At 45.2% G+C, this 26,880-nt stretch overlaps 1 protein-coding gene across 3 annotated transcripts in view; it reads right to left on the reverse strand.

Annotated features, from left to right (window-relative positions):
- The window catches only part of PARVB (parvin beta), a 97,588-nt gene extending 87,711 nt beyond the window's left edge, over positions 1-9,877 (reverse strand). For 2 of the 3 annotated variants that reach the window (XM_073316524.2, XM_073316514.2), the window contains exon 1: positions 9,675-9,877. In XM_073316524.2, coding sequence (XP_073172625.1) covers positions 9,675-9,789 — 115 coding nt within the window. In that variant the 5' untranslated portion in view covers positions 9,790-9,877. Of the gene's footprint in view, positions 1-2,803; positions 2,864-9,674 lie in introns of those variants that run through there. The other variant, XM_073316551.2, reaches the window with a different exon arrangement.
- Positions 9,878-26,880: the final 17,003 nt, after the last annotated feature.

Raw genomic sequence — 26,880 nt, forward strand, 5'->3', positions numbered from 1 at the left:
CGCCTCCCACACCCAAACTCTCTCCTGGAGCCCGCACCCCAAAGCCCCTCAAGCTCCCCACCCGAACCACCTCCCACGCCCCAACCCCCTCCCACATTCCAAACCCTTCAGCCCCAGCCCAGAGCCCCCTGTTGTACCCCAAACACCTCATCCCCAGCCCCATCCCAGAGTCCGCACCCCCAGCTGGAGCCCTCACCCCGCCACCGCAACACTCTGCCCCACCCCAAAGCCCCCTCCTGCACTCCAAAGCCCTCATCCCTAGCCCCACCCCAGAGCCAGCATCCCCAGATGGAGCCCTCACCTCCTCCTGCACCCCAATCCCCTGTCCCAGTCCGGAGCCCCCTCCCATACCCTGAACCCCTCATTTCTGGCCCACCCCAGAGCCCGCATCCCCAGCCATAGCTCTAACCCCCTCCTGCACCCAACTCCCCTGCCCCAGCCCAGTGAAAATGAGCAAGTGAGTGAGGGTGGGGAAATGGAGTGAGCAGGGGACAGGGCTGCTGGGCAAGGGCAGGACCTTCGGGAAGGGACGGAGAAAGGGTGTTCAGGTTTGTGCGATTAGAAAGTTGGCAACCCTAAGCATTGCCAGCATAGCTACATCATTTAAAAAAAGCAACAACAACAAAAATACACTCCTCACTAACTGACACTGCTATGCCAGCAAAACTTTAAAGTTTAGACCTGACCCAATGCAGAGGGAACTAGTGGCAGGGGCAGAGGGGCCCTGAATGGTAGAATCCTATGAACAGCCAAGCTCAGAAGCAAATTCATGTTTGTTGTTATTTAAGGAAACACTAGGAAGGGCAATAAGTTGGACTCAATCCAGTGTGTGTCTATCAAGGCAGGAATGTCACCTGCCTCTATATAGGTACATGTATCATTTTAAAAGTATAACTCTAACAACATAAAACATGTAAATTCCCCTTCTAAAAACAATCACTTCTGCTTAACCAGCTTTCATTCCACCATTGATCTACTTATTTAACTTTATATAGATATGAGCAGCAGTGATGCTGTGTAAATGGATCATAAAAGCTAACCAAGTGCAGACCAAAGATTCTGCGCTGTCTCTCTCTTTCTTTTTGTTAATATATCACCCTTTCATATGCAGATCAACTAGAAATCAGTGTTTCCAACTCTGACACTGAAAGCTGTGTGCCACTCTTCCATTACCTCAGAATACCTCGCTGGGCATAGATGAACAATAAATTACACTTGGCTCTTACAGTGCTTTTCATCCACGGATCTCATGAGTTTACAAGAAGCGAACTAAGTATCATTCTCCCTACTTTACACCGGAGGAAACCAAAGCAGAGAGAGGTGAAGTGCTGTCAAAAGGCAGGTCGGTGCCAGAGCCAGGGACAGAACTCAGGTTTCAACGTTCCCATTCTAGTGCTCTATCTACCGCCAATGCTTTTCTTAAATAGCTACTGGAACTGGAAGTATCCTGCACAAATAATGGGTTATCTAATACACAACATTGGTGAAATATGGCATTTAATACCTAGAACATTTTCCATTTTATTATTAATTTGCTCTTTATTTAGGAACACTAGTGCTGCAGACCCAATGGTTGAAATGATGTACGAATTGTCTGGTCTGTTCTTCCACTTAAAGTTTGCATTTCATGGCTATGGCATTTCAATTGTACTGCAGCTGTGAAATATGATCCTCCAAACTGGCCCTGAGGTTTGCAATCATTTGTCAGAAATGTCACTGCAGAGCCCTGCGGCAAGAGTTTTTACTCATTTTTTCCACATGGCACACAATGGTGGCCAAGAGGGGAAGAACTTTGAAACGGGAGGAGGAGCAAACATCCGGCCAGGCAGGAAACAAAAGGGACACAGAGTGCCTTGTTAACAAGATAAGGAGGATACAAGAAGAGCTACAGTATTAGTTGTTTCCTGCTATGGAACGTGACTCTATGGAACACGGATGGGAGGGACTCCCACAGTCATCAACAAGACACAAGATCCAGTTCACAGACACAGAAAGGCAGAGCATCATTGAGGAAGAGGCTCAGAATCACTATTGTAGCTAGGGAAGGGCTCAATCCTGCAGCTCTTACTCGTAAAAGTAGTACCTCCTTATCCAAGCAGTCCCCTTAACTTCAATGGGGCTACTTGCACGTACAAGGATTGAGGGATCAGGGCCCCACTTATTTTCCGCTCCCTACACTGATGAATCCATTGCCACCTACATTTAAACACAAGCTTCCAAATTACACACAATATGATCCCTTCACATAGTGAGTGACGTTAAACAGCAAGATCTAACAACACTGGTCTCTGGTAACACTCTAAACACACAGAACACCACGCCAAGACACCGTACGCACTGCTTAGTGGAACCCTGTCTCAAGCTCCACCTCCAGGATTTGCAAGAAACAGGTGAACTCAAGAGGTTTCCTGTTTGGCAAGAAATACCACAACAGTGCCCAGCCGCTTGCAGTTATTTGGCACTCTGTACCCCTGGTCATAAAATGAAGACGACACACATCAGACTAAAAGTTACAGCAAAGGCAGCAGGAGTGCAGGATTCCATGCACCACCCCAGTACATGCCTCAACCCTGATGCCTAATGTCTCCAGGGCTGAGCTATCAGCTCGGCCTTGGCCCTACTTTGGACCTGTCTACAGCATAGCTGCACCAGTGCAAACCTCTGGTATAGACAGTCAACACCACTTATAAGTTACCCCTGCTTGAAATCTGCAGACCAGCAATGGCTGTAGCCAGAGCAAATCCCCAGAGCAGACAAGACTGCCACCAAGAATGACAATTGTGATGCAACGGGAAATACTGACCTGCTAGGTTTTGGCAATGGAAGAAGTTCACCAGCTAAACGACTCCTTTAAATGATCAGCTGAGGTCCAGGCCCAGGCTTCGGGGAAGCAAACACCAGCCAGAGCACAAAATGTAAGCATCTGAACTAATCTGAAAGCACATGAACTCTTGCTGAAAGGGATTTTCCTGCTGTTTACTCAGGCCAGGTCTACACTACAGACCTATATTGGTATAACCAAGTCGCCCAGGGGTGTGAAAAATCCAGACCCCTGAGCGACACAGTCATACTGACCTGACTCCCTGGGCAGACAGCACTATGTGGACAGAAGAGCTTCTCCCACTGGCACAGGAGCATCTTCACTTAAACAGTACAGTCAATGCAGCTGCGCCAATGCAGCACTTTAAGCGTAGATCTGTCCTCAGAAGTCATTCTCTCAATCAGCATTACGCTCTGCAAGGGACAGGGGAAGAACGTTAGGGTTTTTGTTTTATTTTAAATACTGGATCATTTCATGCCATGGGAAGCAAAATGGTGCTCACTCTGTAACAAAACATGTTGTTAAATAGAGAGATCTGGTTGTTATATTACTGTGTAAAGTTTCTCTAACAAAAGATCACTGTTGGAAAGATGATTGTATTGTCTCCGATATTTACATAGCTAAGATCTGTTAATTCCTAAATAAATAAAGCGTTAAAAAAGATAGTGGATCATTTAGTGTAGGTCTGTAAACTCAGTCACCAGCCAGGGAAAGATAACAAGCCACACACAGATCAGTTCATAGCCCTTACCTAAAGACTCTATTTATTGTCCAACACAAGAAATGCTGAGTGACAAACGAAACAACAGTCCTATTCTCAAACCAGATTGTGGGGGGCCCTGGCAGTTTAGGCTATGTCTACACTACAATTACAAACCTGCAGCTGACCTGTGTCAGCTGACTCCAGCTCATGGGGCTTGGGCTAAGGGGCTGTTCAATTGCGGTGCAGACATTCGGGCTCGGTCTAGAGCCCGGCCTCTGGGACCCTACGAGGGGGGAGGATCCCAGAGCTCAGTCTCCAGGCCAAACCCGAAAGTCTACATTGCAATTGAACAGCCCCTTAGCCCAAGTCAGCTGAAACTGGCCAGCCACGAATGTTTAATTGCAGCATAGACATACCGTTAGCAGTCAGCACCTCCACTGAGCCAAGACTCATCACCTCCCAGGCTTCAGCTGCATCCCCTATCTGGTAATCATTAGGCCCAATCATCTAACACTGCCAAGCGGGCCAGCTGATTCCCAGCACTTGCCTGCTAGGCTCCTCTTCCAGCACAGGGCTGGCTGATCTCTGACCTCATTGGCCCTTTAAGGGGCAGACCACCCTATTACATTTGTGTTGAGGGATTTAGATGGGGGATCAGTAACATGTTATGACTGAGTCAGCTGCTCCTGTTGCGGTGAGAAGCCAGCAAAGTAAGAGATCACTAAGATGAGAATCTCTCGGTGGGAAACTTCCGGTCAGCCAGGCTGTGTGGCACAGGTGATGGTAAGATTCGAAACGTGGAGTTAGCCCGTGGTGTCAGAGGCCAGGAAGTGTCAAAGTGGTCTTGTTTGTCAAAAGTGTCAAACAAGAAACCTTGTTCCTCCAAAAAGCAATCCCTTTATGGTTTGCTCTTTTGTCCTTCACCACTGGTGAGGCGGCCCCCTAGGTGCGCTCTTCACCAGCTCTATTCTCACATCACCCTTGTTTACGGGACAAGTGGTGCGAGATGTCAGTTTTTTGCCATCCACGTCTGGTCATTTCATTCAGATGTGGACTTTGAACAGCGATCCATGCTTTTGTCACCTCAGGATTAGATGACTGCAACATGCCCCCTATGTGGGCTACACATTAACCAGTGCTTTGGGATCTAAACTGGCTGCCCATTGGTCTTCAGATGGAGTGTTGGTTAATGACCTATAAAGTGCTAAATGCTTGGGACTGGCCTACCTGAGGGACCACCTCTCTCCCTGTGCCATACTGTCACAGCTGCTGGCAGTAGGAGTGCTAGAGCTGGATCCCCCTTGTTAGAAAAGAGAAGGGACAGCTGGCAGGGTGTTCTCTCCGAAGGCTGTGGGTCTGTGGAATGCCCCATATACACACTTTTGGTCCAGAATAGCCTGAATTTGGTATCCTTCAAGGTAGGCTGCAAAAACCATCTGTTTGAGAGGGTTTGCAGAGAGGGCTGAGGGTATGCTCACACAATGACAAAAGGAGAGAAAGGAGTTTTTGTAGGTGGCTGGCTGAATTCCTGTTGAAATTATTACTTTAATGTTCCTGGGATTTCAATGTATTATTAATGAGGTGTCAAAGTGCCTAAAGCCTTGGATAGGCATCTTTTCAAATAATTTAATCTAAATTAAATAAACAAACTCTAGCTAACCGCAGAGCAGCAGGAGGAATTAAGCTCAGTACAGAACATCAGTGGATTGGGAGTTAAAGGAGTGTAATTTTTTGGTACACCCCATCTCCCGTTCAGGCATTGTAGGATCAAATTATTATAGATTTGATGGCTCCAGAGCTCCCACAACAACAGCTGTGAGGCAAGCTTGGTCAAACTTGGCTAGGAGGTTCTGCTTCCATCCATTTTTCCATATAGAGGCAGTCCAATGGAGCAATCCTTAGCCTGAAAATCGTTGGCAAAACTTTCATGTGGAGGGATTGGATGGGCAGAGGAATGATGACTATGTCGCAGCTAATTGCCAATGATAACTTTAAACCATTTGTAGATCTTTGGCAACAATTTGGCTTGCCCTGCTCCAGAGCATGGACATATCTCCAGCTAAAGCATTTACTTATGAATGTATTTGGACCAGATGCATTGGGAACTCCAGAACCTCCATGGTTTTGGAGGAAACTTCCCGGATTTACTCTGCCAACAGTATCCTTTTATGATTTTCTGGTCCAAAAAATTCTGCCAAAGATTGTATGCCAAGCTTGTCTCTCTCACCAACAGAAATTGGGCCAATAAAAAAAAATATTACCTCACCCATCTTGTCTCTGCTAAAAACTGATCGTTTCAGAGATGCTTGGAATAGAGATTTGGATACACAACTATCTCTGACCCAATGGAATACAAAATTGTATCTAATGTTAAAAAACCAACTACAGACTCCAAGACTACATCTTATTCACCAAAAGGCACTTTTTCGAATATACTATCCCCAATACAGGCTATTGGTAATAGGCCTCATTAATTTTGACCACTGCTGGATATGTAACTCCGTTGGCATTACACTAACTCATATGTTTTGGGAGAGCCCCTGTATCAATAATTTCTGGTGAGCAATTTCCCACATTCCCAACCATAGATGAATGGGATTGACCACATACTTTTCAAACATCTCATTTCAAGGGACGGCACTCATTTTAGTCTTAAAGTTCCCTCTATTCCATGCCCTCTCACATTATTAATGAAAATTTAGACCAGAACTATCCAGAAACAAAGTACTGACAATGTAGATGACCTCTCAAGGTCCCTCCCAGTCTTACGTTTCCATGAGTCTGTGAATTCTGGCAACGTTATCTTGAGTCTCACAATTTTTGGTGTGTGTAAATCTGTAGTTCCTAGAGGTGTATCACTCGGGGAGAATCCCAGCTTTTATTTTTAAAAAGGTAGTTTCTAGCCCTGATGTTTGCAGAGCAAAGCTTGAAAATGTGCACCCAAAAAGCATCAAAAACCAGGAGGCAAAGAAAAAGAACCCAACACTTAAAAAAAAAAAATCCCATTATTTTTACGCCAATCTCATGAATTGTTTAGATGCAACTCATGATTTTTAAATGCTTGGAGTCTGCAACACTGGAATCATTAAACTAAGGTTAGAGAGAAGGTTATTTATATGAAAGAAATGAAACCCAACATTTGCTTTCAAGTTTCCTGTATGTGCATTTTTGGAGTCTTTCATTTTGGATCTTTGTCACATACTGCATTTGTGCCTTGGCGGGTTGAAAGAAATAGCTGGCTGGTGTAGGGAAGAAGGCAGAAGAAGCTAAAGGAATGGAAGCCACTTCCCTTTACAGTGAATAACCTCCATGCACTCAAAGTCATAATGCTGGCCCCGCCAGAACGTAAACATGAAATAAACAAATTGTTGGTAACTACACAGGTCTGTGGAAATTTTTTTTTCTTCATTTCCATTCATCCCATTTAAAGGAAAGAGTCACAAATTTAGATTTCCTTCCCATCAAGAAAAGCAATACAACTCAAGCAGTTTCCATCTGATACAAAAGACAATAATTAAAATAAGAATTCTATAGCCAGCGGGAGCTGTGGCCACTACAAGAGTTGGCAAAATAATGGGCAAGCTCAGCAAAACATGCATTTGGCCTCATCTAAAAGTGACTGCAGCAGCAGATGTCCTGAAAAATACAATCTTACAATGTGGAAATTGTTTGTTTAAAAGTGATGCTGGCAACCTATTTAGGCTCAAAGAGTCACCTTCAAAAACCAAAAACTTAGTTGTATATTTTGAAATTGACTTATATCAGGGGACGTTGTGACTATATTCCTTCAGTACCTCAGAAATGGAACAGTGGGACAAGGTCTGAGAAACTCTGGATTAAAAAAGTATACTAATCAAAGGAAATGCCTTTTCTTCTCCCGGGTTGTGGTTTGGTATGGCCTAGCAACATCTCCTTTGATCCAAGTTTGGATGCCAAACATTTATATTTTAAAAAAAAATGTACAGTTAATTGCTGTTCATAGAATAATTAAGTGTAATTAAAACATACACAATTTCAATAGGTTTCAGAGTAGCAGCTGTGTTAGTCTGTATTCGCAAAAAGAAAAGGAGTACTTGTGGCACCTCAGAGACTAACAAATTTATTTGAGCATAAGCTTTCGTGAGTCACAGCTCACTTCATCGGATGCATCCTTTTCTTTGTACAATTTCAATAGTTAAGTGAAAGGAGTTTCAAATTAAGTGATTTATCCCCTTCCCCCTCACCTCCAATCTTAATCTAGACCAGAGCCAAGAATGTCTCTGATTAGCAAGGTTTCAGAGTAACAGCCATGTTAGTCTGTATTCGCAAAAAGAAAAGGAGTACTTGTGGCACCTTAGAGATTAACAAATTTATTTGAGCACGAAAGCTCATGCTCAAATAAATTGGTTAGTCTCTAAGGTGCCACAAGTACTCCTTTTCTTTTTTCTGATTAGCAAGAACGTAAAAATTAGATTCAAACATAAGGAAATGACACTCGGATTTCCTGCTACCAGATATCAGTTGTTTGAGAGTAAGGATGATGATGCTGAGGGATACCTCCTATATAGGACTAGACATGCATTCAGAGTCAAAGAATCAAAGGGCAAGAAAGTGAGTTATCCTTAAAAGGGACGTTGTCAATTAGTTTAGGGGAAAATTTAAGTTTAGTTTATAAAGAATTAAAACTAGTTCTACAAAATCTAATTACAGTATCTTCTTGTTTACATAAAAGTTGCATCATTTTAACTATTCTGATACAATTAAAGCAGTATCACCGCCATGAGGGTTTGTCCATAGTTAAAATGGACACTACCTATGCTGATGGGAGGGGTTCTCCTGTTAGCGTAGGTAACTCACCTCCCCAAGAGGCAGCTAGATCAAGGAAAGAATTCTTCTGTCAACCTAGCACTGTCTACAAAGAGACTTAAAATGACCTAGCTATATTGTTCAGAGGTGTGGATTTTTCACACCTTTGACTGATGTAGTTAAGCCAATTTCATTTTCTAGCTTAGACCAGGCCTTAGTGTGGATGCAATTTATATGAACAAAACTGTGCGTTAGCTGGCATAGCCTATTCCAGGTCCCCCTCACTCCAAGAGAAATAAACTATACTAGTAAAAGTAGTGACCAATATAGCAATGCCAGCAAAACTTTATAGTGCAGACCTGGCCCTTATACCAGCACAACTGTGTCCACACTAGGGCTAGGTTTACACTTAAATCACACCTGCAGCACAGCTGCAACACAGCAGCTGCGCCATGGTAGCACGGCACTGCAAACACTCACTGCAGCGAGGAAAGGGATCCCGTCTCACCCCTAGCCAAAACAGGTAGGCCTGTAGCAAAACAGCATGTAGACCAGCCCTGGAAAACAGCTGGCGGGATTTACAGGGTCTCTTGCACTGTTTGCAACCCCAACACCACAGCATTGTGCTGGAGCAGTGGCTCTCAGCCTTTTCCCAACGATGAGCTCATTTTCCAACAGAAAAAAAGTGTCCGGGCTTATCACTCCTCACTGAGAGCCCACGTGCAAGAGCATGGGAGCTGGGAAGCAAAACTAGACAGAAAAAGAAGTGGAAGCGGCTCGTCCTGCCTAAGTGAACGAGGAGCAAATAAAGGAAGAGCTGGTAGTAAGCAGTGAAGGGGGGGGGGGGGGGTTTCCAATATTCGGCAAGCTAGAGCCTCAGCGCTTTCTGTGAGAGCCGGGGCACAACCCTGCAGCCTTTGACGTTAGCACTGGCTACGCAAGGGCCGGTCTGTACTGAGCAGCGGCGCCCCCGCAACCAAGCTGAGCTGCGACCGCTCTCCCCCCCCCCGACTGCGAGCGCCCCCCCCCCCCGACTGCGAGCGCCCCCCCCCCCCGACTGCGAGCGCCCCCCAGCCCCGCCGCGCTACCAGGCCGCCTCTGCCGAGCGCGCTCTCCGCAGCCCGCCCCTGCGGGCCAGGCCCTGGCACGCACCGCCCCAGCGGGGCGCCAGACCTGCCTGCGGGCTCTCGGCCCCCCTCCGCTGCCCTCAAGCCCATGGAAATAACAAAGGGGGGGGGCGGGGGGTTGTTCCAAAGCGTCCCTGCCCCCGTTTCCCTGGCCAGCTGGGCGGGGGGGGGGGAGCCCGCAGCAGCTGCTGCGAGTCACGTTGCTCTGATTCACTTTGTCCCCCCCCGCCTGACTCACCCTCCTTCGCTTTCTTCTTCCTCGCCAGGGTCCCGCCGAGCTTGCCCAGGAAAGACTCGTCCTTCTTCATCCTGTGGGGCCGCAGGGTGGGCGAGCGGAGGGGCGCCGAGGACATTTGGCTTGTCCCGGGGCAGGCGGCGGCAGCGGGCTGGGGAAGCGTGTCCTTGTCTGGCCGGGCTGGGCGAGCGGCGGGGGAGGGGAGGGGAGGGCCGGGCGGCGTGTGGGTGTGGGTGTGTGTGTGTGAGCCCCACACGCGCACCGGGAAAGGGGCGGGCTGGGAGCTGCAGGGACCGGCCGCTTTCCAGCCTGCCACAGCGCCCTGCCCTGGCGTGGAAGTCCAGGGGAGCCCCCTCGCTCAGGCAGTCAGAGGGCTCCCCCTACCCGGCTGGGGAGCAGCCCCGCTGCTTGCGGGGAGCGAGCAATGAAATCCTGGCGGGCTGAAACGCACACGAGGGTGGTTAAACCGCGCCTGTGTCAGCTGGACTGTAGGCTTGGGGTTGTGGTATGGGGCTGACCCACACAAAAATCCCACACGTGCGCTGAACCCCCCCTCCCCCCCCCAAAAAAAATCCTGTCAAGGAAGATCCATAATCCAGGTGTCCCTCCACTGCTTGGTCTGCCTGGGTTTCCTTAGCACGCTTTATTAGCCAGATGAGGAGATGGGGCTGGCACATATTGCAAACGTGTAGATGTGTGTGGAAGAAAGACATGAGCTCTTAGAGGACCCCTCTGAGATGTAGGCACCACACACACACTGAGGAGCCAGCCCCCCTGCCCTGAAGAGCTGACAATGGAAACAGGCAGGACAAGGGAGGGGTTCAGGCACAGAGGTGTGAAGTCATTTGCCCAAAATCGGTGGCAGAACTGGGAATACAGCCTAGGGGCAGCACCTCAGCTGGTGGCAATTATCACAGCTCTATTACAATCAAAGGAGTTATGACAGCTTCCACAAGCTGAGGATCTGTCCCCAAATCTCCTATTCCCCAGTCCAGTGCCCCATTCATTAGACCACCCTGCCTTGCAAACAGTATATGTGTTTCAGAGTGGCAGGCGTGCTAGTCTGTATTCGCAAAAAGAACAGGAGGACGTGTGGCACCTTAGAGACTAACCAATTTATTTGAGCATAAGCTTTCGTGAGCTACAGCTCACTTCATCGGATGCATTCAGTGGACATTTAGTGGAGATGTTCAGTCCACTGAATGCATCCGATGAAGTGAGCTATAGCTCACAAAAGCTTATGCTCAAATAAATTGGTTAGTCTCTAAGGTGCCACAAGTTCTCCTTTTCTTTTTGAGTCTATATGTTACTGTCTCCTCTCCCACCCTGCCTGTGTCTCTTGTCACTTTAGGCAGCAATCCTCCAATGAGCTCCATGAGGGCAGATGCTTGTGCCTGCTGGGACCCCATTGATTTCAGAGAGACTCCCCATGGACACAGATGTGCAGATTTTATTATAGGGCGGAGGTCATTGACTCTGGAACAGGAACCATGCCTTGTGTATTAGTGCAGCACCTACCACAAGGGATGCAGAGCCCGGCTGCAGGTCTCTGCCCACTACTTCTATATAAATATTCGATTCTAATAAAGAAAGGCTACAAGGCAAAGTAACTCATGATCCTGCTGAAAGATGTACTTATTACTTACCAGTTTATAGCCCCCATAAGTGTGAATAGGTGCTTCACAGAACACACAAATACAGATCCCACAGAGGTTACAAATCTTAGGCTCTAATCCTGCCAAGTTTTATGTACATGTTTAATTTAAAAATTCCATTGAGTTCAATGGAACTGCTCAGGTGCTTAGCATTTAGCACATGCATTAGGCTCCAATCCTGCGCTCTGTTCCAAGTGAGCATGTGACGGTCTATATCAGGGGTGGGCAAACTACAGCCCGTGGGCTGGATCCGGCCCTCTAGCCATTTTAACCCGGCCTGCGAGCCCCTGCTGGGGAGCGCGCTCCGGTGCTCCAGCCGGGATGCAGGGTTGGGGGTCGCACCATGTGGCTCCTGGAAGCCGCAGCATGGCCCCATTCTAGCTCCTACATGCTCCAATGGCCCCCTCCGGTGCTCCAATGGGAGCTGCAGGGACGGTGCCTGCGGACAGAGCAGCACGCAGAGCCACCTGGCCACACATCCAGGTAGGAGCCAGAGAAGGGACGTGCCGCTGCTTCTGGGAACCTCTTGAAGTAAGCGCCTCTAGGAGCCTGCACTCCCCAGCCAGAGCCCTCACACCACCACCCCCCGGACCTCACTCCCCCACCCCAGCCCGGAGCCTCCTCCCACACCGTGAACTCCTCATTTCTGGCCCCACCCCGGAGCCTGCACCCCCAGCAGAGCCCTCACCCCCTCTCACATCTCAACCCCAATTTTGTGAGCATTCATGGCCTGCCAAACAATTTCTATTCCCAGATGTGGCCCTCGGGCCAAAAAGTTTGCCCACCCCTGCTCTATACTATTATACTTTTACAAGACTATGATGAATTTTGTACAAAGTATGCTTTGTGAGGGATCATTTGAAAAGTCATAATCTTCAGAATATTACCTTGTTATATGTGTAGCCACACTCTATGAGAAGTTATAAGATTCTACTGTATGACTATTAGTGAAATATGTTGTCATTTTGGTAGCACCCATAAACCAGTTTTTCAGAGACAAAGACATACTAGCACCCCGGATAGGTGTTAAAGGGCCATCACCTACTTAAGCGGCCATCCTCCAGCAGGGGACAAGGTGTGAACAAGAAATTTACATTTAATCACAAGGAGACTCAAACCTTATGTCCAGATGCTCAGCAAGGATGATTCGAGCATAAGAAATTGAATTATAAAGAGGGAGGAAAACAGTTGACTTCACCTCTCTTCCTCCCATCTCTCTGCTCATGACATCAATGACTCTCAAAGAACTGAACTAAGAGGGGAAGTGGTCCAAGACTGAAAGGAAATGCAGCCTGTGAAATTTACTACAGCATATGGTGAGGAAGGCTTCTGTTTTTAAGTTCAGATACCTTGTGTATTACTTTTATTTTCTTTTGTAACCAATCCTGATGTTTATGCATCATCACTTGCAATCACTTAAAATCTATCTTTCCTATAGTTAATAAACTTATCTTATTCTTTTGTCTTCACAAGTGTGTTTGGATTAAAATGTGTGGGAAACTCCATTTGGGAAAATAAAGCTGGTGCATATATCATTTTCCTTTGATGAAATGACAGACTTTCTATGAACTTGCGTTGTTCAGTAGCATGCTGGACTGTACATTTCTGGAGCAACAAGGTTGGGACTAAGAATTCACAGCTGTTGCCTTGTATGTAATTCACGAGTGATGGGTGGTCAGAGTGCTCATGTATTTGACTGGGAGTGAATTTGCTGAAGTCTGTATGAGCAGGCCAGAAGTGGATGTTCGGACAGTACAGCAATGTAAAAGGCACCCCAGGCTAGAGAATTAAGGGGACACAGCTGTTCAACTGTCCAGATTGTACCCTGGGTAATGTCACAGAGCAGACACTTCCCTCCACAGGGAGCCTCACAGAAGTCAATGGGGCTTTGCACAGGGATCCACTCATGCAGAACAATTGCAAGATTGGGACCTTAATGATGAAATATACAGTGAAATGAGAAACTGAGAGGATGGGGAGGGAAGAGGAGGAGACATGTTTCTGAGATATGACTGGGTGGTGACTCATTAGGCAAACATAATGCTTTGTGGTTTACATACAATGTTTTCAAATGGGGACACTTGTATTTCTTTAGGTGATGCAGCAGAGTTTTTGAGGAGCAATCTGAACACTGAGAGGGCGGAGGGGCCTCACCGATTTTGGAAGGGCCTTCCAACAGGACAGGGCAGCATGGAAGAATGCCCTAAGGCATATGTCAGAGCAAGAGACAAAAGGGGTGTCAAGGCTGTCACTGACCAAGTGGAAGTGGAGAGGAAATAGAGATCAGCTCAGATGTATGCAGGGTGTGTGTGAAAGAAAGGACAAGCAGTATGAACTCTTTGCATATGGAGAAATAGAGAACAAGGTGCAGTTTGTTTCTGTTTTAAACTTTGTACAAGTAATGGAAGTTATAGGAGGGGATTATGGTAATTGGGGGTAATCTGGCTCAGTAGTTTGTGTTTCTATAGCAACTTTCACTGAAGTAACTCAGAGCAGTTTATAAATATAAAGGGACATTGTTGTTAATTTAACAATCCCACTTCTCTCTGAAAATTAGGGCTTTTTTAACAAGCATCAACAGCATGGAAGCATGTCCTCTGGAATGGTGGCCAAAGCATGAAGGGTCATACGAATGTTTAGTATATCTGGCATGTAAATACTTTGCAATGCCGGCTATAAAAGTGCCATGTGAATGCCTGTTCTCACTTTCAGGTGACATTGTAAATAAGAAACGGGCAGCATTATCTCCCATAAATGTAAACAAACTTGTTCTGTTAGCGTGGCTGAACAAGAAGTAGGACTTAGTGGACTTGTAGGCTCTAAAGTTTTACATTGTTTTGTTTTTGAGTTCAGTTATGTAACCAAAAAAAAAAAATCTACATTTGTAAATTGCACTTTCATGATAAAAAGAACGAGGAATACTTGTGCCACAAGTACTCCTTGTTCTTTTTGCTGATACAGACTAACACGGCTACCACTCTGAAACCTTTCACGATAAAGAGATTGCAGTACAGTACTTGTATGAGGTGAATTGAAAAATACTATTTCTTTTATCATTTTTCAGTACAAATATTTGTAAATAAAAATAATATAAAGTGAGCACTGTACACTTTGTATTTTGTGTTGTAATTGAAATCAATATATTTGCAAATGTAGAAAAACATCCATAAATATTTATTAAATTTCAATTGGTATTCTACTGTTTAACAGTGCAATTAAAACTGGGATTAATTGCGATTGTTTTAATCATGATTAATTTTTTTTAGTTAATCGCATGAGTTAACTGCGATTAATCGACAGCCCTACTGAAAATCTTTCCCCTGCTATTGTTACAAGTAACATCTAATGTGGCTGTAACTGAAAGATGAGAGCTTTTTTTAAATTCCTCTATTGCTTTGGTTTGTTTCCTTTGTGTATTTGACTGGACTTTCTGTATAGTCAATTTCATGGTGTTCGTTGCATAAGTTTAGGCACCTGCTCCTGTTGTTTGTGTGAATTTTTCACAAATCAACAGAGCAGAGAAACATTTTAAATGAAAATAGGGTCTTTAAAAAGCACTAAAACTGACAGCAGATCTCAATTACAAGTGGAGACCCATGAGCTACTTTTAACTTTTTTTAAATTGACTGGATTTCAAGTTTACAGTGCCCCTTTATTTAAGCCTCCTATTGTCCTTGTGAATCAGGCAGTGTTTTCAACCTGGCTTTCAATTATCTCAGTTAGTGGGAGTGATCAAGAGTAAATATTTTACTGTTATACATTCTGAATATAGACAACTCATGAAGTCAATACTGCTATATAATAAAACATTTCATTTTAGCTTTGCAATTGTAATGAATTTCTTAGGTTTGCCATTTAGTAAATATGTTTGTTTGGAAACTACAACCTCTAATAAATTTAATTACTTTTGCCTGTGATTTTCATATTAAAAGCATGGCTACTAAATCACACATCTTGCAAAGACGTAAGCGTGTGCATCATTTTACCACCATGAGCAGTCACATTGACTAGTCACATTGCAAGCATATTAGTCTTTGCAGGATCAGGACCTAAATGCAGGCAGTAACAACTAAAAACATCCAGGTTACAGTACAGGTAGTTAACAGTGTGGTTACTGGATGAGAAAGCAGACATGAAATATTTGGCCTACAGAACCAAATTGTCAAGATATTTGAATCATGGTGTAAAACATGCTTACTTAGTGATACGGTGTCATGGCATGATGGAGCCCAAGATATACTTGGGAGTCTGTGAAAACTGGCATTGGTCAGTGGCAAGGGGATAAGTGGCAAAGTCACTTCCACAACCTCAGTTCCAGATGTAGCATTTGGTTCACACTGAGCTTTCTGCTCTTTAGCTAGTTATCTCTCTGGGGTTAACAGAATCACAGAAGACAAGTGACTTGTCAAAAATCTCCGTATTCAGCAAAAGTAGAACTCAGGAGCTCCATACCTGTCATCATCTTATCAAGTACCCTGCTCAGCAAAGACTAGAACTCAGGTCCTCTAGGCCTGCCACTTGGTCATATGCCCCTCTACTTAACAGATGTGAGCTGAGGTGGTCAGTAAACAAAATATTTAATTGAATTTGGCCCTTAATGATAAAAGTACCCTCTTGTGTTACATTAGGTATATGTCTTGGTTGTTAAGCAGATACATGTAACAATTATATAATATTATACAGTATTTCAGTCAATTTCTCTTCCTCCCAGGGAAAGGATGGTTCATGTGGTTAAGGAATATGACTTGGAACAAGAGCCCTGGTTTTTGTTCCCAGCTCCATCAGACTTCCTTTCTTTAAGTAGGACACTTTACTTCTCTAGGCCTCCATCTCATTTGTTTAAATGCGAATAATGCCTACCTCATAAGGGAACTCTTCAGCTTAATCCATTAATACTGCTAAAACACTTGGAAAGCTTGGGCTGGAAAACACAGTGCAGTGGCTACCGTTAACACTTATTAGTATTTACTCCCACCACAGTATTTACCTTTTACTGCAGTATTTTCTCCATCCTGCCTCCTTGGTGAGCCAGGGAACTATTATTCCCATTTTACAGATGAGGAAACTGAGGCACAGAGGGAATAAGGTCCAGATTCCCAAAGGTACTTAGGTGCCTAACACCCATTTAAATCACTGGGGGTTAAATACCTAAATACCTTTGTGGAGCTGGACCTAAATGCCCATGGTGCCACAGTGAGAATGTAACCAGTACTCAAAACTCCCATTTCCATGTTCTAACCACTAGACTATCCTCCCTCAGGTACCCCATAACCTAGAACTCTGTTTCTTCAAGGGTCACTCCTGCACTATGATACACAAGGTTTTAAACAAAAGTCTTTAGCACATGGACATGTTTTTTTTAAATCTGCAGGATTTTCTGGAGCTCCTCATGCTTGCTGTGCTACTGTTCAGTATTCACTGTAATCCTAAACACAAAACAACGAAGTAGTTTGTGCTCTCTTAGATGCCTCATTGTCCCTATTTTAATCAGACATCCCTTCCTCAAGCCCTGGAGGTATTTGATCTTTGGCCCTTGTGACAGATTTTTGTTACCAACCTGCCTGAAGGCGTCAGTTGATCAGGCTGAGGCCAAGGATCTTTTAGGGAGGAGATGACAAGGCACACCAAGGGTCTAAGTTTAAAGCTTTATTGATAAAATAATAAAACAACAGCAAAGAGTGCTGGGAACACTCCCACGTCACTCAGGGGAAGAAAGAAAGCGTTAATGCCCCTAGCCCTAATTCACTTTCATACTCACATACGCTACCCAAGGCCGGCCAGGCCTGGGTGTAATGTCAGAAGAAGGGTGGGGGGAAGGGTGGATGGGAGTTCTTGTCCTGGGCCCAGGCCGTCCAGGTCTGCTGCTGATCTCTGAATTGCTCCAGCTCTCAGGAGGGTTTTAAGCCCAGGGCTCCTTTGGGGGTGTTCTATTCCACAACCTCTGTTCCTGGTGCTCTTTGTTTCAGTCCAAACCAGCTTGCTGTGGCCTTCTCGGTTTCCCAAAACATCCCGGCTCCGGAGACTTTGTTTTCCTTTCTATTGGCCTTCACTGTCGTGTCTCATTTGCTCTCACTGTTCCTGCTGTTAACTTTGCAGCTTTGCTCCACTTAGTTTTTCCTCTTCTTATGGCTGGTAGGGTGGGGGGGTGGGTTTGCATATTGCATTAATAAAAACACATATCTTGGTGAAACATTCCTGTGTTTCATAGATTTCAGTACATGCATTGCTGTCTATTACACTGGATTAGATTCTTAATAAGCTTTACTACTCAAGCATATTGTAGCAGAAGTATTTCCATAATATGGGAGTGAAATTACATAATGCTATGGTTTAGCTATTGTACTAGGAAGATTTAAATAGTTTGTAGATGTACTTTGGTAGTCAAGCTGCACTTCACTAAATGGAATACTTATCCTATGAGGCTTTTTCTTAAATGTACAATGCAAATGCTTACAAGCAATCACAAGGCCTATACACACCCCTTAAGTTGGGACACAAATGATGTATTGGCTGTCTACAGAGAGATGAATTTCACCCTTAGAGAGTATACTGGTCACTCTTCAGTATTTTTCTATCCTAAATAAAGTTAACTCTCATACTGCTGTAATATTTTTTGAGGAAGGAAGGAGACTTGCAAGAAGAGGCAAATATGGTGGTAGTTTTTAATATAATTTAGGGAGGTCTAGAGAAAGCATTTTACTGCCTACCTTGTTCACACAATTTTAGGTCTGCATACAGCTTTGGGAAAAACATGCAATTAGTAAAGGAACTAATTTCCTCTTATTTGCTTGAAGCAAATGAGGCAGCTTTCCAAACTGATGTTTTCAATCTTTGAATACATTGAAATAAGGTAACTGAATCCAGAAAATATATACTAGAAACTGCTGAACAAACAAATGTTGATCAGCAGCATGACTAGCAGAGTGCATATTTCATTTGCTAAAGTTTCCACTGAAGTATTAAAATATGCATCATTTTTAGCAACATGGAAAACTAAGTACAGCAGCATCCCATTCAACCATTGAAATAAATGGGTGTGTAGCTGGTAAAGTAGATTATATGGTTGAATCAGTAAAGTATGACTCAGTAAAGCTCATGAGCTAAACATGCAGTCCAAAGAGCATATAAACCTTCACTGACTTAAGTATACCAGCAAATCAGAAAAATACAACACTTGAGATGTAAAATACTGTATGCAAACATCTTCAAATCTAGCTGTGTTTTCTTTTTTGGGTGGGGGGGGATAATATTTAAAATTATATTATGGTAAAATTTAGAGACTGAGCAAAAATGGACTAAATAGCTGCTGCATATATAAAAGAAGGAGAGATCGGATTATTAGGGAGCAGGACAGGGAAGGTGTGATGGAGTAGTTGGCATCAACACCTGAGCCAGCACTCTGATCACTTCAGCACCAATTAACCCCCCTGGGGTGGACCTGATTTGCCTACCTAGAATTGGCTGGGGAAGACCAAAGTGCTAATTAGCTCATTAATTCAGAGGAAGAAAGTGCTGGGGAGAGGCAAGATAACAGAGCCAGAACCAAGAAGGCTCTCCAGGTGGAAAGATCACTGCCCTTCCCTTGGTAGAAGATGGAGGTAAAACTGATGTCAACCCTGTGTATGGCTCAATGGGGTGGTGGGAAGAGTAATGACATAAATTGCATGGTGGGGTTTAACAATGAATAGTGTCTGAATACTCTTTGGATACAAAGGAGAAGACAGGAGTGTGACCTGGCCCTGTCAGACAGGGCATAAGCCTCTCAAAGGGAAAAATATTCTAGAATATTGGAGATCTTAAGTCTAAGTCAGATCACAATGGGTGTGAGCAAATGATCCACTCTTCTACATTGGGGATGAATAACTTAAGTCCCTATAATTCTACTAGTTGTTAGTCCTTAAAAACATTATTTAGTTCACGGCCAGTTTTCCTGACAGATGGCTTTTTTGATCCAGGATACGGAAGGCCTAGGAGCTTGAACCAGAGTACAAGGTGCCCCTAAGGATAGGACATGAGAGCACCAGGAAGGCAAAGTGCATTAGTCTTCTAATCATCTTCCAGACTGAATGATACCAGTATTATATATCCTAGAAAAATCACTTCTCCAGTGTTACCTTGCACACCAGCCATGAAATTCCTTTGACTGAGTATTCACTAGAAAATCTGCCAGAGCTTGTATGAAGAGCTCTGTGGAGCCTGAAAGCTTGTCTCTTTCATCAACAGAAGTTGGTCCACTATATATAATATGTCCTATTAGGAATAAAGGATTACATTTGGAACTTAGTGCAGGATCTGCTTTTGATTTCAGCATATGTTAAGTAAAGGATGTACCTTTAACAATGCGGAGTCATTTGAATGTTCCCAAAGTTCTTTCCCCATGGTTTTTCCATTTGCCTCTATTTTAAGTTGTATGAAAAGTTTTTTACTTAGTTTAATATTTGAAAGTATGTGAAGCGCTCATTAAAACTGAGTGTCAATGGAATGGTGTTTGAAATTGATTTTATTAATTATATGGTAAAAATGATAAAGTCAGCAATTTTTCAGTAATAGGGTGCTGTGATACTTTTTTGTGTTTTTATGTCTGATTTTGTAACCAAGTAGTTTTTAAGTGAGGTGGAACTTGCAGGTCCTCAAGACAAATCAGACTCCTGAAAGGGGTACAGTTGTCTAGAAAGGTTAAGAGCCACTGCAGTAGACAATATTACAGTTCCAATACTTTTTTCCTGTTAGTGTATTTTATTGAATTGAAGACTAGCTTATGCATAGAAGTAAAGATGATTTTATTTGTATATACACTAAATTGACTGGCTGCAGGCTGATTTCCGCCCCCTGGGACACTGTTTAACTTACATTAATCTGACTGGCACAGTATCCATTCAGTATAATAAGGCCATTCCCAGCATCAGTGAAACATTGCTGTAAGCACAGCAGTAGCTAATAGGGTTCTAGCACAAACCACCCTAGACAGTGTTGTAAAACTGTTCTAGATTTGGCTTCACAGTTTTAAGAGAAATCATGCTAAAACCTCACGCTGTGGTCAGAGAAATCATGCTAAAACCCTCCTAGCAATAGCTACCCACACAGCGGTAACCTTTGTGAAAAGAGGGCTTTTAGAGCAGGTTTAAAATCATACACACTCGGAATCCCACCCATTTTAGGCAGTTAGTCCTGCATGTTGTCCTACATAAACCTGAAGGTAGGGACAGGTATGAAGAGACTGCTGGTCATTTAAAGTGTTTATTTTGGGATGCCAATACTGACCTTCTTTGTAAGGCACGTTGGGCTAGATTCACAAAGGGACTTTGGAGTAGTGATGCTGAGCATCATGGTGCCTAACTTTCACGGGCCTAGAAAATCACAGGAACACCACTGTGCTGCTGAGTTAGGCACCTATATGATGACAAGGGGCCAGGGCAGTGATAGGTGCCTTAGAATGCGATCCACAAAGCCAGCATGCTAGTTGGGGAGCTGTCTAAGGTAGCCCATGGGAGATGTTGACCGGAGGGGTGTGGCCTAAGCACTGCCCCTCTCACCGAGTTTAGCAGCTAACGGGCTTGCAGGGAGATGCCCTGACCACTGCGTGATGGAGTAAGGATGATTTACTCTTTTGGGAGCCCTTTCCCAATTAATACTTAATTATCCAACTGAAACGGAACTTCATCTGGAAGGAGTGAGGGAGCCCCACACTGGAATATAACATACCTCTCAGGAGAGTGCTCTAACCACTGAGCTAGCAGATCTCTTTTGAATCCCTTCTTATCAGGTGGGGGTGGGGCTGGGGCTGGAACCCATGGTCTCCCACATCTCAGCTGAGTGCTCTAACCACTGGGCAAACAGTTATATAGGAGGTTCTCCTCCCTCCCCCAAACTATTTTGTACGGAGTTGTGGCCTCTAAGCATGCCTAGTGGATCAGGCCCTGCCCATGACTTATGCAGACAAGTGCCTATTTCTCTAGAGAACTGGTTCTCAACTGTTTCGGGCTCAGGCCCCATTTGTAAATGTTTATGGCCTGTCGTGACCTAGTAAATCTAGGGGTGGAGGCCCTGAGGCAGTTTTGGTTGGATCTGAACCAGGAGAGGAGCAGGGTCCTGCCCAGCACTCCTCACCGAGTGGCGGCTCCTGCAGCTCCCATGCTGTGGGGCTGGCTCTCCACTCCGGGCATTGCAGCCTTTGGGGTTGCAGCATTGCTCAGGTTTGGCCCCCCCAAACTGGATCAAATTTGTGAGTGTGAAGTAGTGACCTGGCTTATGAGTTGCACTGCCAGTCACTCACATTTGGCCTATCCAGACTCCCATCATCATGACAGCTCAGCTTTAAACATGAGTGGTGCTGGGATCCTATAGGTTGCAGTGCCTGGCCCAGAAAGGCAAGCCCACCCAGCCCCATAGGACAGGAGGCACCAGGAGCTGCTACACAATCTTTCAAAGCATTCTAGTAACCCAGTTTTGGGTCCTGGCCCACAGGTTGAGAAACCCTGCTATAGGACTTAAGTAGGAGATAGGCACCCCTACACTGCGTGAGGCAGCAGTGCACATGCTCAAAGGCAGAAACATAAGCACCTAGACAAATTTTACTGCACAAATTTAGACTCCTACAGCCTTAGGCAGCAGCTGAGCAAGAGTCTTGCAGATCGCAGTAGGGCCTAAACACAGGATTTTGGTGCCAATGTACCTTTGTGAATCCCACCCTTGAGATCAGTGGATAGAAAGCATTATAAGCAGTTGGTATTACTATTTTCCTTCATTACTTATTCAGCACGGCAAGCCATTGTTTGCATAAGAAGCTTCATTGAAGTCAAGGGAACCGGTTAGGTGAGCAACTACATGTGAGCCACAGTGGCATAAGCTGACACGTAGTCCACATTTGTATTCAAGTGTAATAAAACTGGCCGATAGACCGTTTTGATTCTGTACGTTCATGGTTGGTGCTGTCTGTCGTAACACCCCCTTCGTCAAACATTGCCCATCCCGTGGGCTAGATTCTCTCATCAACGTTTCAGAACAAATTATTGCTGATAGTTCGTTTGTGAGGCATTGTCTTACATATAGTAATAAGTGCCATAGTATTAGCCTCTGCCCCTCTATGTACTTCCGTTGACATTAAGCGGAGGCCTAGATAATGCTTAAAATGTAGTGGTTATTATTAACTCATTTGCCCCAGTAATGTTCTCCTGTTTAGAAGTATCTAATTTTAAAATGTGGGGATTTTTTAAACTGCAAAGCAATTACCTTATTAATAAGGTCATAGTAAACCTGCTTCCAAGATGCGAATCAATCCCTGCCAGTTTATTCTTTTGTCACATCTTGTGCTATGATCCTGCCAGCCGTCACAAGTGTAAAAGCAAGGGAGCAGCTTTTCACTTGGATAGAACAGTTTAAAGAGATCTCACCGCTAGAGGAACCAGGGGCGGTGGTTCATAAGGTGATACTATTCCTCCTGCATTACCGCTGACCACCCATACTATGGCCCTACCATGATGTGAGGGGATAACACAGCTGAAGATACCATCTTTCAGATAATATATGCTCACATACAGCCAATAATGAGCCCAAGGGATTTTCACAAAAATAAGTTGAGTAATTAGATGTTATTTTTCAACTTGTCGTACATTGTTGGGCAGGGTTACAAAGTAAAAGCATCTCAACCTACCTCCAGCTGAAGAGATGTATAAATCACCGGTTTAAGGGCTACAAAAATGCTTCCTTGTTCAGTGAGTTAGCATTAACCCTTCCATTTTTTTCTGACCACTGAGCAAACTCTTTCAGAGAACCTTATGTTTCCAGTTGAGACTGACCAGAAGAAGTCGTTTGCTTCATGGTTCCGGGAGCACAGTCAGAGTTTGGGGAATCTCTGGTGTGAGGTCAGCACAACAGCATTTTAGCAAGAGTACCAGGGATGACCACGCATATCAGCAAATAGCCAAAAAACTGGCAGCATTGCAAATTTACTGGATCAGTCACCAGTGCAGGGAACAGATTAAGCAGCTGAAGACCAAGCACTAAGGACCAGAACTGTACCTTGAGCAACTTGCACACATCATAGCCATTTTATAAGGAATTTGACTGGATGCTGGGTACTGCACCGAGCACAAAGCCAACGTCAGTGCACACTGATCTGGTCAGCCAGGATGGGGCTCTGCTGGTTCCAGAATCCAGCATGGGGACTGATGGAGCCAGCAGCTGGTGCTGAGAGAGGCCAGCAAAAAACACCCCAAACCAGTTATCTACCTTTTCATAACTGCTGTTCTTCAAGATGTGTTGCTCATGTCCATTCCATTCTAGGTGTGTGCGCGTCCACGTGCACAGTCAGAGTTTTTGTCTTAGTGGTGGCCGTACGGTCAGCTGTGGCACCCTCTGGAGTGCCACGCTCGTGCCACGGTATATCAGGCACCACCGACCCCACGCCCTCTCAATTCCTTCTCACCGACAACTCCAGCAGAGGGGCAGGAGGGCGGGTAATGGAATGGACGTGAGCAACACATCTCGAAGAACAGTTACGAAAAGGTAGGTAACAGTTTTTCTTCTTCGAGTGCTTGCTCATGTCTATTCCATTCTAGGTGACTCAAGCAGTATCCTCAGAGGTGGGCTCAGAGTTCAGTCTTGCAGCATTACTCTGCCAAAGGCAGCATCATCTCAAGCTTGCTGGGTAAGCACGTAATGAGATGCGAACGTGTGGATGGATGACCAGGTGGTAGCCAGACAGATTTCTTGGATCAGCACCTGTGCCAGGAAGGCCACCAATGTCGTCTGTGCCCTAGTTGAGTGAACCCTCATGTTCGCCAGCGGGGCACCTTTTCCAGCTCATAAAAGTAGCGGATTCAGGCCGTATTTCAAGGCGTGATTCTCTGGGCAGACACTGAGCAACCCTTCATCCTGTCTGCCACAGCAACAACCAACTGTGTTGACTTACAGAACAGCTTGGTTCTATCTATGTAGAAGGCCAGCGCTTGCCTGACATCCAGGGTATGAAGCCTGCGTTCCTCATCCGTCGCATAAGGCTTGGGACCAAAGACTGGCAAGTATGTGTCTTGACCAGTATGACACTGGGAGAGGACCTTGGGCAGAAAAAGCCAGGTGCGGACGCAGCTGGGCCTTGTCCTTTTTGAAGGCCATATAAGGTAGCTCCAACGTGAGCACCCTCATCTGACACCCTACGGGCCGAAGTTACAGTGACCAAGAAGGAGACCTTCCAGCTACTTCACACTACTATAGGTAAACTATGTACAAAGGCCCTAAGGCATGAAGTTCAAACAGGAGAAACCACTAGCTCTTGCTCAGCAAGAAAAGTGCTCTGACTGACCACCACAGGCGGTAAGGAGGAACTGAGAGGGCATAGGGCCGGTGGCACCTGATATACCGCAGCATGAGCATGGCACCCCAGAGGGCGCCACAGCTGGTCCGACGGTCTGACCGCTAAGACAAAAATCTCGGACGACCACGCGCCTAGAATAGAATCTACATGAGCAAACACTCGAAGAAGAACGGCGGTTACTGAAACCAGCCCCAGAGGCGGCATTGCCGCAGGAGCAGCAGTGGCACATCTTGGGTCTATACTCGAAGAAGCTTTTTGATGCCCCCAACCAAAGAACAGCTCACTGTGGCGCCTGCAGAAGACGGGACAGACAGAAGCCGCTCCAAGGCCTGTAAAGTTTGTCTCTATTTTAATGTTTATTAATAGGGAAATAGGAAATTAATGAGGAGAGATTAATAAAACCAGGACTTTTCAGCTTGGAAAGGAGATGATTAAGGCAGGGATATGACAGGTGTCTGAAAAATCATGACTGGTGTGGAGAAAGTAAATAAGGAAGTGTTGTTATTTACTCCTTCTCATAGTACAAGAACTAGGGGTCACCAAATGAAATTAATAGGCAGCAGGTTTAAAACAAAAGGAAGTATTTCTTCACACAATGCACAATCAACCTGTGGAACTCTTTGCCGGAAGATGTTGTGAAGGCCAAGATTATAACAGGGTTAAAAAAAAAAAAAATTCCTGGAGGATAGGTTATCAATGGCAAGGATGGTGTCCCTAGCCCCTGTTTGCCAGAAGCTGGGAATGAGTGACCGGGGATGGATCACTTGATGATTACCTGTTCTCTTCATTCCCTCTGAAGCACCAATCATTGACCATTGTTGGAAGACAGGATACTGGGCTGATGGATCTTTGATCTAACCCCGTATGGCTGCTCTTACGTTCTTCGAACCAAATGCAAAACATATCCACTAATGGCAAATTGTATGCCAGTGCCTGTGCTCACTCCCACCTCCTGTCTCCACCACATGGAGTTCAAAATGGCAACCAGAAAACTTTAACAGTAAAAATTGAAACCAAATTTTTACTTGAAAGGTGCAGATTTTTGCTAGGGCATTCCTGTTTGTCAAAAATAACCTTACATTGCCACTGTCATAAGTACACTGCTCTGTGACTGCTCAATGGTCTAACAAACTACCTGAAAGCAAGGAACTTGGAAGAGGGGCGAGGAGAGGTGGAACTGTGTTCCATTTATAAATCTAGTATGTTTTAGTTAAATACAGTTCACAGATGACAAAGTCATTTGCCCCAAAATAAGACTGGTTTGAATTTTGTCCAGAAACATGCTGGGCAGGGAGATGGTGTGAGGAGGATGGCCATGGAGTTCTGCTTGTTTGCAAGCAGTCATAACCCATCTCCAACAGGATTTCAATCTGCCAAATGCACATTCAAACAACCATTCTACACCTGCTGAAAGTGTAATTAAACTGTCTTTTGCCAGGACCTCTGATATCAGGGTACAGTTTCATAAGCAAAGGCAAGAGGTACACAGGATCCCCCAGAGTAACAGGAACTCTGTTTGTGACGATGCCATTTGGAGGCAACAGTGTCCCAGCCTGTCCATGAATGTAGACTCCTGATCAATGAAAGACATTATGAACTTTTCCAGTGCAACCCACATTGACATTCATAGAATCACCTCTGCAGTTCACAAGTACCTGTATAATTTTGCAATTTATGTACTCGTGGTCCTTGAGAAGGGCAAACTATGGGCACGAGTCCCATCAATGGCTCCATCAAAATTTGGAAACTCCATTGCCTCAAAGCCACCAATTACCTCAGGTATACCTTTTTATAATGCCACTTTGGGGTAAACCACATGCTTGATTGCCTCAGAAACCTGCACCGCCACTTTACCTGCAATTGACTTTCCAATACCAAACAGGCTGGCAACCATTGGCACCGACTTCCCCTCTGCCCGGTGGGTGCTTGACCCTGCCCCCCCCGGCTCCACCCCCTCCCTTTTTCCACCCCTTTCCCCCAAGTCTCTGCCCCTGCCCTGCTTCTTCTCCACTTCCTCCCCTGAGCACGCTGTGTCCCTGCTCCTCCCCTTCCCTCCCTGAAAGGCCTAAGTGCTGCCAAACAGCTGTTAGACGGTGGGGGGGGGGGGGAAGGGAGGAAGTGCTGGGAGGGAGGGGGCGGGGTGGGGACGTGGCACATTCAGGGGTGGGGGGGAAAGAAGAGAAGTGAGGATGGGGGAGCTTGGCTGCTGGGGGGTGCTGAGCACTCACTAATTTTTCCCTGT

This window comes from Lepidochelys kempii, chromosome 1 (assembly GCF_965140285.1).
Source record: "Lepidochelys kempii isolate rLepKem1 chromosome 1, rLepKem1.hap1, whole genome shotgun sequence".
Taxonomy (NCBI): Eukaryota; Metazoa; Chordata; order Testudines; family Cheloniidae; genus Lepidochelys; species Lepidochelys kempii.